We start from the raw sequence: 14,906 nt of genomic DNA, 5'->3' as shown, positions 1-14,906 counted from the left end.
GAATTGGAGATAGTTCACCTCCCAATGACTTCATTAATATCTGCTTCAATTACCTTTGGTAAATGAAATAACCAAACAATCATTCACTTTCTGATATAGCTGTAAAACTAATCTGAAAAGTTTTCAAAATAAATCACTGTTTAAAAATCTATAGTGTGTACCTTCTAAAAATGAAACCTACATCTATCTCTGAGTTGTGAAGAATATGTATTAAGGTTATAACAACCAACAAGAATGCATTTTTATGTAGAAAACCATGATTTAATCGAGTCTTCCTGACTAGTGATTTAAATCAAATCCACCCTGAGGTTCCCCATTTTAATTCCCCTCTCCCCACCTGACATTGGCTGCAGGTGAAGCAGGGTGAGGTCCAGTGGATCCACAGACTCTCCTGAACCCCATCATTGCCCTGGTGGGGCAGAGAGGCCCCGTCACGCTCTGTTTGCAGCAACCTTCCGTGGGTGGTAACAGGACTGCACTCAGTCTGCCCAGCTGTATGGGCCTGGCTCCAGCCTGAGGGGGAAGATGGGGCAGTTAGTTGATGTACCAGCCTATCACCTGCTTCTGGGTTCAACTGTGGCATGGTCAAGAGTGAAAACACATTTGATAATGTTATTCTCGTACCTGCTAGCACAGTAGGCCACTTCTGCTTAGAAGTGGGCTGGATTGGACAGTCAGGAAGTATTACAAGAGACTGTTCTGGAGAGTAATGGGAGGTGAACTTACCTTGGTGCCTCTCTCCATCTCTGGCTTGAGGACTTTCCCAGGAGAGCGCTCAGCACAGCTCAAGAAGGGCGTCCCCGGTCCAGATTTAGGTGCATCCTGTGTGGGGCCTCATGGAAGTGAGTGTGATGTTGCTCTCCATATGTTTATGGAAATATGCTTATGAGTGTAAATATAATGTAACTGGAATATGCTTTATGCCAAAGGGCTATTGTAAGGTATCATTACAAAGCTTATAATCTACTGAGTGTGTTCATCCTATTTGTATGAATGTATTATTCTTGTATCTAAAGCTAGAAATATGAAGTATAACTCTGGGGTCCTATTGTACCTATGCAAACTGTGGGCCATTAATGGTGGTTTGGAATCTTGATGGCTCCCATTAACTAGGACAATTGGTTGTAAATGGCTGTGCTTACTTGTAAGCCTTCCTGTGTTCCTGTGAGTCAGGCTTGGAAGAATGGAGTCTTGGGGTCTCACAGAACATGTGACCATGTCACCTGGTACTGGAATCTTAAACCCGGTGCTTTTCCATTTAGAAGGAGGGGTGGGAACCCAGAGAGAGACAAAGGATTCCCACCTTGTGCCAAAGTTATAAAAGGGGGTGGAACAGAACAAAGGGGGCTGCCAGTCATGAGAAATTCCCTAGTTACCACTTGAGCTGGAACTAACAAGAACTGTACCAGGGGAAAGGATTGGGCTCAGACTAGGAAGGAGTCTAGTCTGTAAAAGAAGCTTATTAGAACATCTCTGAGGGTGAGATTTTATCTTAAATCAGTTTCTTAATGTATTAGGCTTAGACCTGTGTGTTTTGTTTTAGTTTGCTTGGTGACTGACTTTGTTCTGTCTATTATTACTTGAAACCACTTAAATCCTACTTTTATACTGAATAAAATCATTTTTGTTTATTAATTAACCCAGAGTAAGTGATTAATACCTGGGGGAGCAAACAGCTGTGCATATCTCTCTATCAGTGTTATAGAGGGCGGACAATTTATGAGTTTACCCTGTATAAGCTTTATACAGAGTAAAGCGGATTTATTTGGGGTTTGGATCCCATTGGGAACTGGGTGTCTGGGTGCTGAAGATAGGTAACTTGCTGAGCAGTTTTTGGTCAGAGTATGCAGCTTGGAGGGCGTGGACCAGACCTGGGTCTGTGTTGTAGCAGAGTAGCATGTCTGGCTCAACAAGGCAGGATTCTGGAGTCCCAAGCTGGCAGGGAAAACAGGCTCAGAGGTAGTTTCAGCACATCAGGTAACAGTCCCAAGGGGGTCTCTGTGACTGAACCCGTCACAGTGACGTTGGTGCTGCAGGTCAGGACTAGAGCTGGGTGCAACTTTTTGACGGAAACTTTCTGGCAAAAATTGCAGACTCAGCAGCCCCTGGAGTGTGGTGACAGTCTGGGTCCAATGTGCCAAATTGTTTCAGTCGGGGGGAGGGAGGATCTAAACGAAATGATGTGATTTGAACAAAACAAACAATTTTGGTTTTGTTCCGATTTGCAATTTTCTTTCATATTATGTTTCGAACTTCACAGATGTGAACTGAGCCAGCTGAGCGGCTTTGTTCCAGCTGAAATGATTTTTTTTCTGACTTTTCTGGCATTGCCAGTGAACAGAAAAGTCCGTTGATCGCCCAACTCTGGACAGAGCTAAAGTGAATTGGCAGAGGTGTGTGGGAAGGCTTGGCCTGTGCTGACCCCTTCCTCTGTCAGGAGTGCTCTGAACGACTCCAAAATAAAAGCGTGCTGAGTGATCATGTGACAATCCACTTGGGGGAAAAACCCTCTGGGAATGAGGACTTGGGGTGTGGGCTGCGTGGCAGTCTGAGCCTGCCAGTCACATGGCTATGTTGTGTTCACTCTCTTTTGCACAGAGCGATCGTGTTTGTCGTGGACAGCGTAGCGTTCCAGCGGGAGGTGAAGGATGTGGCAGAGTTCCTGTACCAGGTCCTGACTGACTGCACTGTGCTGAAAAACGCTCTGCCACTGCTGATAGCCTGCAACAAGCAAGGTACTGTTCATTGATTGGCAAACTACAGCCCCAAGGGCCTGGGGGCTGGATGTTCAATAGGCCAAGTCTTTCTGGGTTAGCTCAGAGTTTGCGGTGTTCTGGTACCTCTTTTCTTGCCTGACATGGGTGTTGGGTGGCCAAAAAGGGGGGGACCTATCACAGGGTGACTTGCTCTTTAAGTGGGACTTGGTCCACAACTCCTGCTGCTCAGTTGGGCTAAGAGAAGGCACCTAGGCCTTATAAAGGAGGAGATGGGTTGACAGGTGCCTGCAGACAGTGCAGAGTAAGAAGGCTCCTGAGTTAGAACAGAAGGCTTGTGAAAAAGGCCAAACTCCAGTCAAGAGGTGCTGGGAGAGCAGGAAGACCTTCAGGGAGGAGAGGCTGGGCCCAGCTTTGGACTGGGCCCAGCCTCAGTCCACAACTTGGCTGTGTAAGTTTGAGTTCTGTATTGAAAGACCTTTGTGCAGGACTTAATAAATTGGAATGTTTGAATATCTGGCTTGTGTGGATGTTTTAAGGAGCCTTGAGTGAAGGGGAAACGGAGGCAGGCTTCAGCAGGAGTGCTAAAGAGCAGGCATGCCCTTTGACAGGACCACATAGAAAAACCTGCTGTGTTCTATTGAGTTTTTTCCAAGTTTGGGCCCCACCAAAGTAGGGTAGGAAACTAATTCCAGAGTCAAAGAGCTCTAGGCAAGAACGCTATCACCAGCCCTGCTTCTCCTGGTTATGCTAGGGGCTCTGGTGCTTTGATGATCCCAACTGCATGGGAGTTACCCGGGGAGAGACAGCTTATCAGCGAGCCATTGAGGTAGGGAAGATAATTTTCCAAAGGTGAATGGAGTGTAAATCCCTGCAGAGTTGTCTTCCTGAGTCTGCAAACAGCATAAAACAGTAGCCCCAAGAGCAGTGTCAGCTGCCTCTGTGCATTATGCAGTGTTGCCTCTGAAACCGAGAAGCAATTTGAATGTCAGCATTAGTTGTCCTGCAAAATTATGTCTCCAATAGACAGACGCCTGCAGCACACTGAAAGCTCAGGCACGTGAAGTCAGTGTAATTTAATATCTAAATAACACAAGGGAATCTGTCCTGGCTGTGGTGTTCACTTCCATATGTAATTCAAACAAACACTACCATTTTGTATTCTACCTGAGGCAGCTGCAGAATTCCCAGTTTGCCACACTGGGCTGCCACAGAAAGTAGGGGGTCTTGCTGTTGACTGTAACTCCAGCCAGCTTTAATTCGCATGGGGCCCCTGGTTAAAATACCAGGCGATAGTATTATAGCGATGGGGTCTTGTCACTGAGCGTTCATCCCCACACGGAGCCCGCTTTTCCATGTCTTGGAAAGAAAATGATGATGTTCCAAGTGTAACTTTTTTAAACCACTTTTTTTCTAGATATCACGATGGCAAAATCGGCCAAGCTTATTCAGCAGCAGCTGGAGAAAGAACTGTAAGTGTGGGGTGGAATTTGTTACACATCTCAGTGCCCCTCTCTCTATTTTACCCTCACTGATGTCCTCTCATGTCAAGCAAAAGTCTCCTTTTGTGCATGTGTGTGGCCATTTCACAGTGAAGAAAGGAGCCAACACATGAGCTAGTAAAATCGCAGCAGCCCTGGCAGGTGGGGATTTCCTGAGGGAAAACACTGCTGCAAAAAGTGGGCATGTGCACCGGCTCATAATCTACAGGGGAAGGAGTGTTGGACCGTAACTACATGGCAGGAGCAGTGACAGCTCTCCTGTGTTCCAGTGGGTTACGTGTTCACAGCATGTTGCAGAGTTCACTTACAAGGAAGGTGATGCTGCTGCTATTGGTTGTATTATCCAGTTCTGCCCTTTAAGTGTTTAAATCGTCATCACTTTAATCTGAATGTAGCCATAGCGGACAAGTAGAGAGAGAGTCCCTCTCCTCTGCCCTTCCACTTTCTATTTTTTTAATCAATCATGGAATCATCAGCCCTTCCTGGGACAGTCAGTGTGGCACCTGATTTCTAGCAGAACTGAAAATCAGAACCTATTTGATACAGTCAGTCTTGCTCCCCATAATTGTAACCAGACGGAGTATGCTCTGGTCAGCCCATTAAATCACTTGTAAAATGCACGCTATGACCCAAGGGCATGAAGACATATGCAGGAACAGTGTTTTAAGATTGTTCACCAGTTTGCGTTCCTCCCTGCAACAGTTTCCACTCATGGTGATTTTATAGAATCCAAGGCCAGAAGGGACCATTGTGATCATCTAATCTGACCCAGGCCAGAGAACTTCCTCAAAACAGTTCCTAGAGCCAATCTTTTAGAAAAGCATCCAGTCTTGGTTTAATAATGGTTGGGGATGGAGAATTCAGAGGAAGAGCTTGCAGTACTCGCGTATCCCCGAGAGTCCCTAGTGAGGGGGAGGGCAGGGAGAGTAACATTTCAAACTTCACATATAAATCGCTTCAAGGTGGGACGTTGCCCCACCAAAGTTCTTGGTTTTTATATTCACTTCTGTACTTTGTCCAGTAGATGGCAGTGGTGGTGTTTAAATGGGGCCTGTTCCAACCTGAATGTATGCCCCTCCCTTTCATAAACACAATTAAATCCGCACTATGGAGCTCAGAGGGGAAAGAGGCAGCAGGGTCATTTTCTGCAGTTCTGATGTTAGGTGTTTGCAAGTTATTTATGTCCTGAGACTGGGTTTCTGCATAGAACTCACTGGCTAGTGTGCCAGCATTGAACAGGGCCTTGCTATTCCCGTGGTGTTTGCCTGCTGCCATACAGACCCCTCAAAACACTACACTGGCTCTTCTCGGCATGTCAGGCTCTTTTCCAGCCAAGCCTGACCAGCAACGCATCCGCTGTGTTCGTAAAGCGAGGTCTCTGCTGCGTCAATGGGTTCAAATAACAAAAGCTACTAGGCTTGGCTGAGAGAGAGAGGACTTGGGCAAGTAGTTGAGGCATAAGCAGAGCTGAGGATTTGTAACAATAATGGAATGAAATGACTAGACAGTCCCATCCCGCCGGCTTTTCTAGATGCCCAGAGGTCTGAGTTACTGTTTGCATCAGAGCCCGGGTTGGGCCTAACAGTCTAGACTTCCCCAGGCCCAGCTCTGCTCTCCTCTTTGGCCTTTCAGAGTAGGGTTACCATATTTCCACAGGCAAAAAAGAGGACACCGGGGAGGAGGAGCCCCGCCCCTGCCTTGCCCCCATCCACTCCCTCCCACTTCCCACCCCCTGATTGCCCCCCTCAAAACCCTCAACCTCCCCCCACCCCCCCGCTCCTTGTCCCCTGACTGCCCCTTCCTGGGACCCCTGCCACTAACCGCCCCCTAGCCCACCCCCTATCTAAGCCTCCCTGCTTCTTGTCCCCTGACTGCCCTCTCCTGAGAACCCCCCACACTCACTGCCCCCCCTACGACCCTACCTGTCCCCTGACTGCCCCGACCCTTATCCACACCCCCACCCCATATTCACACACACACACCCCTCCAGACAGACCCCCAGGACTCCCATGCCCCCTGACAGGGCCCCCAGAACTCCCAACCCATCCAACCCCCTCTGCTCCCTGTCCCTGACTATCCCAACCCCTCTCCACACCCCTGCCCCCTGACAGCCCCCCCAGAACCCCAGACCCATCTAACCTCCCCCACTCCCTGTCCCTGACTGTCCCAACCCCTCTTTACACCCCTGCCCCCCTGAAAGCCCCCCCAGAACCCCAGACCCATCTAACCTCCCCCGCTCCCTGTCCCTGACTGTCCCAACCCCTCTCCACACTCCTGCCCCCTTGACAGCCCCCCCCACCCGAACTCCCGACCCATCCAACCCCCCCTCCCTGTCCCCTGACCAGGGCCGGCTTTAAAGAGCTCAGGAATCGGACTGCGCTCCGGCCGGAGCTCCGGCCTGGGTTGCGGGGCTTGGGGCCTGGCCGGAGTTGCTGGGCCGGCGCGCTCGGCCGGAACTGGTGCTGGTGCTGCTGGGGGCCCGAGCCGGGCCAGTGCGCTCGGCCGGAACCGGGGCTGGTGCGGCTGGGGGCCCGAGCCGGGCCGGGGGCGCTCAGGCGGAACCGGGGCCACCGCCCTGGGGCCTGAGCCGGGCCAGAGCCGTTGGGGCCGCCGGGCGCTGCTCGGCCTGGGCCAGAGGGAGCTGCTCGGCCAGGGCCGCGCCCCCCCCCGGAGCTCTCCTCCTCACGCCCCACCGCCCCAGCTTACCTGCTGCTGCCTCCCTCCTGCCCCTGCTTCTTTTCAGACTTCCCGCAAAGATCTGATTCGCGGGACGCAGGGGAGGTGGAGGAGCAGGTGGGCGGAGCATTCAGGGGAGGGGAGGAGGGGGAAGACAGCTGCGGGGCCCGTGGCGTGGTAAGGCTGCAGGGGATGGGGGGAGCCAGGAAGGGGCTTTGGCTGCCCAGCGGCACTTGGCCGCTGCTTTTCTGTCTATAAATAGCCAACCGGGGGGAAATCCCGGACATTTTTAGATTTTTAAAAATCCCCCCCGGACGGCTATTTATAGACCAAAAAGCCGGACATGTCCGGGGAAATCCGGACATATGGTAGCCCTATTTCAGAGGCCACTGAAGCATACAGTGTTGGCTTTCTTGGAGCGCTTCCCTCTCACCTGCCCCCTCTCTGTTAACTTCAGGCCCCCCAGCGTGGCAGAGGAAGGAGAAGGGGGATAAACAAAATCAAAGGCTGACAAGGAGGGTTCCCCCCCACTCCAGGGCAGTGCAGAGAGATGGGGGACTGTGATTAAGGGGGAGAAACAGGGTGACAGAAATCTGTCACATTGCGTGTGTGTGTGTGTGCGTGTGTGTGTCCTAGAGCAGACAGCCGCACAATTAGCAGGGGTCTGAAGGGAAGGGGGAGGGGAGCTCCCTCCTTTTACCCTTCCTCCCCTGCCAGGAGCTCTGATCTTGGTGCCTCCTCAATAGAGTAGGGGCTGGCTGTCTGCATTGATCCCTGCCACCCTCAGAGCCGATCCTCCTCAGTCACCTGTTAAATACACCAATAGATTTTTTTGGGCTGACTGCCCTGCCCCAACTTCCTGATTCTCCAGGTGAGGGAGCTGCTTTTCCACTAGAGAGCCAGTCCTACAGCCAAAGGGTAAAAAGTTTTCTCCCCGGCATGCTGGTCTAACTGCTTTTGTAATGTGTGGTTTGGTGTATGGTAGGTCAGCTTTCCCCTCTACTTTGAGCTCTACGATGGGATATTCTATCCATAAACGTTCAGTTTGTCCCTGTATTAGCCAGGACTCCTCGTGCCCGCACATTTCTGCACCAGGCCTGACTCTTTCCAGGTGGCGTTCCGCACCTTCATTGCTTTTCATTAATTTCCCCGGCAGTGCAGATTGTTGGGAGGGAATCTTACCTGATTTCTGAAGTCTCACCTCCGTTAGGAAGTGAGCAGAAGCATGTTCCTGCGGACAGAGTCTAGGGCCAGGAGTTGGACAACAGAGGGTTTTCTTCTCAGCTCTGCCGCTGACCCGTACTATATGGTCTTGGGCAAGTCACTTACCCTTTCTGTGTCAGTTTTCCTCTGCAGAATGTAGAACACCTTGTGCTCTGTAGGTGACAAGTGTGGTGTAGGTGCTAAGTAATGTTCTCTACTGACACATTTGTTTTCCATCGATGAAAGAGTAATGTGGCAACTGTCCAGTTTAGAATTAATCGACTCCGTTGTTGGTCTGAGATTTCTTCTGCTTCAGAAGCATCTGCAGGTGAGGATCCCAGTGCGCCACGGGCAGGTATACCTCAGGGACCAGGGCACAGTGCCTCACGAAATCTTGACTGGCTGCTCCAAGTTCCCTCTTTTTGCTTTAAACAGCACCTAGCATCCCCAATGAGGTAAAGCCCTGTTGTGCCAGGTGCTGTACCCACACCCAGCAAGAGACAGTCCCTGCTCCAGAGATTACAGTCTAAGTAGGCAATGCAGGCACACAAGGTCAAAGGAAAGAAAGATTGTCCTCTCCGTGTTACAGGTGGGGAACTGAGGCATGGGGTGGTTGAGTGACTAGCCCAAGGTCATCCAGGCAGACTGTGGCAGAGCCAGGAACAACCCCCTCCAGCCCTTAGCTCATTCTTTTTTTTTTTTACAGTGTTACTGCAGTAATTTTTCAGAGAGTCCTGGATATCAATCATGTCAAAGGGTGTGGTAGTGGTGCTCTGCTCTGTTGTGGCCAGGTGCACTGCCTTTGCTGCCCTATTCTTGTGTCGTCTTTGCATTTCTCTCCCAGTCCATCCTTCCCCTCTCTCCAGCTTTTCATGTGAGTTCAGATTTAATTTTTTTTTAGCGCCGGAATTAAATCCAGCACCATCTGCAGAACTCACTAGGTTCCTTATTTGCATTAGATTAGCATATTTTTGCTGAGGAATGATCAGCCCTCTGAATGGCTGACTCTGCTAATCCACATCTGAATAAAGCCAGGGGTAATTCCACTCCCCTAATTATCCCCTGGTAATCTTCTTAGTTAGTATCAAGCTCCGCTCTTGGCAGGCTAATTGCATTGCTGGATAATGAGATTTGTGTTACACGGGGCTATATCGCTTCTCCTGGCAGAAGGATGGGGAGGTGCACTGAAGCATGCAGCAAGACTAGAGAGGAAATCATGGCCTTCCAGGAGGATATGCTTTAGAAAGTGTTGCCAGTTTATGGAGTCGGAACGGAGGCTGGATCTAAACAACCTACCCTGCTATCGCTGCTTTCTAAAGGCAGGGTTGCCTGAGGACCGAAGCACATTGGTGTCAGCAGGCGTCAGTGCCGAGGCTGCTGAATTCTTGTGCCAAGCAGGATTGGGGGAGCTAAGTGCAATTCCTTTGTTCAAAAACACTTAAAAACCTTAATTTTCTCCAGCTGCTTGTAGTGTGAGGGGGAAGGAAAATAGTATGAACCTTGCTGATGCCGTCGGAGCCGAAGTCTGCGGGCACATAAATTATTAACCCCCGTCTATCCCCGATGCTTTGCCCAGGGCTGTCTAAATGTGAAATCATATCAGGCTTTTTCTTGTTCACTTCCCATCTGCTGTAGGAGAATCCCAATTTATGGGGGGAAAGTTTAAATTCAGCTTCCTTTGAATCACACCCTTTCAAATGAAGGTTGCGATAAATTTTGAATTTGATAATTATAACAAGGGGCCAGGCCTTCTCGCCTGCAGGGGAAGGACTCCCACATCAGATTATCACTCTATACACACAGACTGGGAGGGGTGCCACAAGACATACTCTGCTGAAGGGGAGATTTTCATGGAAGAGAGGGAGGTAACTTCAGGAACTGGGGACTCTGCAAATTGAAACTGTACAAGTTTCACCCAGAATCCCTGATGGGGGCAGCTGGTGTGTGACTGGCCTAGTGTTCACTAGTATGTGCTTCCTGAGAGATCACTTTCCCCAACTTTGTCACTAGTTTTAAAAGGAACCATAATGTTCATGCAGTGTGATAGTCGTGCGAAGGGAATCAGTCCACACTGCGGGTGTGGCAAGCTCCCCAACAATGCTTCTCCATGAAATCTCCATGCTGCTTTGGAGGGATCCCCTCTGCCAATCAATGGGCAGGCCATTCCTCAGGCCTCTTCAGACCAGCTAGGAACTAGCTAGAGCCCAATAGTTCATTGCATTCACTGAGCAGCCATTAAATGGGAACTTTTGGTCCCTGCCAGCCTAAGCTGGATGTTAACCAGCAGCATCAGCTTAAAAGCTCCATGTCCCATTTTCACTCCCCTGTATACCTCCAGTGCCCTGAAGAGACTGTGTTCTGTGGCATGAGCATCCTAACAGGTGGGCAGAATAGCTGGATGCTAGGCACACACTCTCCCTGCCTACCTGCTCCTTTCAACTTCTTGTTAAACCCGTGCACACGTGGGGATTTTCTTGTTCATGGAACTAGCTGGTAGCTCAGTACTAAATGCACCGCTCCCCAAGCTGCAGCAATGGGTGAGGAAGGTTTGTCAGAGCTGGTTGTTTACTGTTCCACTGGTAGCCCCATTGCATGCGAAAGGCTGGGTCTCTCCCCAGTTTATAAAGTTTTCTACTTTCTCTCCTGCAAAACAGCAACACCTTACGAGTGACTCGCTCAGCTGCCCCCAGCACCTTGGACGGCTCAACCTCCAGTGGGACTGCTCAGCTGGGGAAGAAGGGCAAGGAGTTTGACTTCTCACAGCTGCCCATGAAGGTGGAGCTGGTGGAGTGCAGCGCCAGAGGCAGCAAGGCAGAGGAAGGCAGTGCTGACATCGAGGACTTGGAGAAATGGCTGGCCAGGATTGCCTGAAAGCAGGCGGGGAGGAGGGAGGCAGAAACTAGCAAAGGGGAAACTAATGCTAAAGGCATTTGGCATCTGATACGGAAGTACTGATGGGAAGGGGTGGGGCCCAAAATGTAATCTTGCTATGGAAAGAACTTCAGGCATGCGCCGGCAGTAAATGCACTGTTACTTGCACTGGGCTGGGTTTTAATCAACCTATGAACATATTTGCCACTGTGATTTCCGCCAGCTGGAGCTCTTCCTGTTTCTATCCCATGCTCCCCTTCTGGGAGGCTGCCTCTAGTGCTTGAGCTGCAGAGGGTTTAGAGTGGGGTTTCAGTTGGTGTAAGGAGCCTCTGGTTGTCCCAGGCAGCCTCCAAATGGATGGGAGGGTTATGTTTGGCTAGCAGAAATTATTTCAAGATTGGACTGCTTTACCTTGGCATCTCGGCCCTGGTGCCCATGGTCGTTACTAACCTCCCCGCTCATGGCGTCTGATTTCTTCTCCCATTCCTGTCCTCTGTGAATCGGGCACAGTGAGTTTGATCTTTGTGCTGCCACAGCTAAAATGTCCAATTGCGCATGCTACCGGGAAATCCCTGCCTGCTATGGAATGTACTAACGCTGCTTTCACAGGGGTTGGCCAGCCTCCCCCTACTCCCCTCTTCCCACCTCCCTTTCAAAAGGAACACACAGCCAGATTGTCAGATGTGCTCAGCACCCATGTAAGCACCTATATGGAAGTGACCAGATTGTCAGACATGCATAGTAGGGGCTGGAGAGTGCTGAGCACTTCTCAAGATCTGGCCACTTCCGTGTGGGTGCCTAAGTTGGTGCTGAACTCTTGGAAAATCTGACCCAGATAGTAAAGGTGATTGATGATCATTGTGTAAATGGGGGCTGCTGTTCTGTTTGGCTCCAGTCCAGTCTTTGGTGCTGATTTGCTTCTGCAGAGCACACAGTGCTAAGGAAGCTTATGCATTCTTGTACATGACTTCTCGGGAGTGGTGTACAGTTTTATAATGTGATCTTCATAAATGCACAAAACAGTATTTGTAACAAAAATGGTTGGTCTAGGTTAAACTACTGGGAGACCTGTATGCCTGGGTGTGAATATAACCCACTTCTCCTTCCCGGGGCTCCAGCCTGAGAGTTGGATTCACCTCTCTCCACGCAGACATGCCCCACTTTCGGCTCCGTTTTTTCTTGAGACAGGACAGCAGCTTGCTGGTGCTCAGGTTGTGCTCTGGAGCCACCTGTGCCTTTAGCATCAGGAGTGCAGCACCCATACGGAGGGAACGGAAACCAGAGCAGTCGGAAGTGAACCTGACTAGCTAGATGGTGTCTCTCATATAGAGGCTTGGTTGCTTATCTTATGTGATTGTGCCCCTAATCTCCTGGTGAAATTCTGGCTCCTTTGAAGTCAGTGGGAGCTTTGCCATTGACTTCATTGGCCAGGAGTTCACCCTTGATCTTTAACTGGGGCGGGGTCTAGAGTTACAGCTGAATTTAGCAGACTCGCAACGAATATGTATTAAAACCCCATTCAGGTGCGTGTTTCGCCTGTTTTTTGTCTCCCGGACTTTCAGTTAGGCCCTCCTCCTGCAAACGTGCACGTATGGGCTCGCTCAGTTCAGCACATTAGTAAGAGGTTTGAAGAACAGAACTGTCCCCATGTGGGATCTGCATGCACCTCTGACTCAGTGATGTCGTAAGCAGAGTTTGACATCAGAATTGTCCTAGAATGAATTGTGTTGTCACTTCAGTTGGACGAGGCTGTAAAAAGGAGGTAGAGGTTGACTTTTAAAGGCGTTTTTTCTTGTTTACAGATGAAGTCAGTGATTGTCATAGGAGCCAGGAATAGCTTCACAGAGGGCCTAAGAAGATCAGTTTACTGACATGAATGGGAGCAGTTGTTGCAGTTTAGGTGTTTCTGATGAAGGTTCTTGATGACAAGAGAAAGCACTGGAAGTTTCCCAGTTCTTGTTACATGTTTGTCTCGTGTAATGTTTAAAGCCAAGAGATCTGCTGTGGTTTCCAGATGCGGTGCCCTGTTGTGTGTTACACGTATTATGCTTAATTTTGCAAAGGAACAATTCTGTAGCAGTCTACTTCTTCCTGCAGATGTACTGAGCCCATTGGGGTCTAGTCCAGGACCTGTCGGAGTCTGACTTTAGCACATGTTGGATCAGGTCTAAGAGCTCTTTCCAAAGGTGGAAAGAATGAACTGACTGATCTTGGGAGAGATTCCACAAACAAGCCTGCAGGGTGTTAGCAGCAGAAGCTGGTGGGGGTGGAGGGTGGCAAACTGTTGTTGGTTGCAATGCTGCTGTGTCTTAATGGGCTGGCTGAGGAGATAACACATCCTCTTGGTAACCATTGGAAAAGGTCACCAAGAGGATTTCTTGACTCCCAATGGGGGCTCTGGCAGTGAGCATTGTCTGTGCCTCCAGCGGAGCTCACTGCAGGCTCAGCTGGGGGGAATCCTTTGTGATGCTGGATTGTTCATCTTGCCTCTGCTTCCTTAATAGGAACCTTCTCTGCAAAGAGGTGCTCACTGACCAGAGGCCTCCTGCTGCTAATAAGTTTGTGGTCTGCTGACAATTGCCTCCGTACTGTATCTGCTGAAGAAAGCAGCTGCTGGTACTCAGGAAATGCCGTCCCTGGGTTTTTTGTGGCGGGATTTGGCATTATCTCTGTGGCAGCCACTCTCCTGGTCTAGAGGGTGGGAGGGAGGTGGTGGCTGGTCCTCTGCTTGGCTATGTTGGTAAGAATTCAGTATTTGAACTTTGCTCCTGGCAAATCTTGTTCCCTCCCCTACTTTCAGCCTGATGTTCTCTGTGGGCCCCTTCTTGCCATGTCAAGCAATACACCACAGCGTATCTTCTGTCAAAGGTTACATTCTGTATCCACATATTCTTCTCTCTGACGTCGGTACGCTCTGCTCTCCTTAGCACTAACGGGTGTATAAAGCTATACAGCAAGAACAGATTGACTTGTGCTACTCCCATCAATTGGAGAAAGGTGTTTTGTTTGCAAACAGCATATTTTCTTGAAGAGAAGTGAATGTCTGAGCTGGGCTTTGCATCCAAAACTGCCGAACCTTAATGAGATGAATCCTCTCTTAAAACTGTGTGACCAGCCCTGTTCATTGCAGCAGCAGTTGGGAGGATTAAATATACTGCTAACACTTGGTGTCAGTGGAGGAGTGAGGGGGTGGCATGCTGAACTGCCCCTCCTTTGCTTCCCCTCCCCACCCCCCCAGCCCAGACACCTCCTACCCCTTCCCACGGCTCCCTCTTTGAGTTGGGAATGCTAAGACAGTACACTTTCCAATGCCTCTTTGGGAGATAGGTCCTTCCCAGGCTGCTCTGATTTAAAAACCTATCTTTCGGCTGAGAGAGAAGCCAACCTGGATGCTCAGGTCGCAAGCCGAAGGGCTCACTAGCCAAATGATTTTTGCATTAAGTATGTTGTGCTCTTCAATTTCAAAGCATAAACTTTACAGCAACAGAATGTTGCTGGAGCTATTGGTCACCAGTCACATTTTGAATTCAGACAATTGCCCTGGCTAACTGATCTGGTCAGTCTGTACCCGCAATCCTGAAGCAAGGAATGAAGAACTTATGCTTTTTTTCCCCTTTTGCTACCAGCAGCCTACTTCTTGAGAAGCCCCAGCCTACAGGGGATGAGGACCTAAGATCCTGTTTGCTTTTAAATTATTCTCGGTAAATGTGGTTACTTAAATAAAGAAGTTTGGCTACGTCTTGTCAGTCCTCATTCAGTGCTGGAAGCAGCCATCTGTTGCTGTCCTTTCCTGGCTTCTCTTTTCACCAGGCCCACCAACAGTGCTAAGCCAGGCAGAATGGGGCAGCTCCTTATTAACGGGGCACTAAATAGCCCTTGAGCCAGGGATGTTTCTCTGAATGTTGGTTAGTGGAAGAGCTGTTGCCCTCATAACAAATTT

The 14,906-nt window shown here is 49.8% G+C and overlaps 1 protein-coding gene across 1 annotated transcript in view; it reads left to right on the top strand.

Annotated features, from left to right (window-relative positions):
- The window catches only part of LOC101947049 (ovotransferrin), a 72,921-nt gene extending 58,219 nt beyond the window's left edge, over nt 1-14,702 (top strand). The window contains exons 23-25 of the mRNA XM_065557440.1: nt 2,599-2,735; nt 4,132-4,186; nt 10,750-14,702. Of these exons, the coding sequence (XP_065413512.1) occupies nt 2,599-2,735; nt 4,132-4,186; nt 10,750-10,966 (409 nt within the window). The 3' untranslated portion in view covers nt 10,967-14,702. The remainder of the gene's footprint in view (nt 1-2,598; nt 2,736-4,131; nt 4,187-10,749) is intronic.
- Nucleotides 14,703-14,906: the final 204 nt, after the last annotated feature.

Source organism: Chrysemys picta, chromosome 9 (assembly GCF_011386835.1).
Source record: "Chrysemys picta bellii isolate R12L10 chromosome 9, ASM1138683v2, whole genome shotgun sequence".
NCBI lineage: Eukaryota > Metazoa > Chordata > Testudines > Emydidae > Chrysemys > Chrysemys picta.
This window is presented reverse-complemented; position numbering and strand designations above follow the sequence as displayed.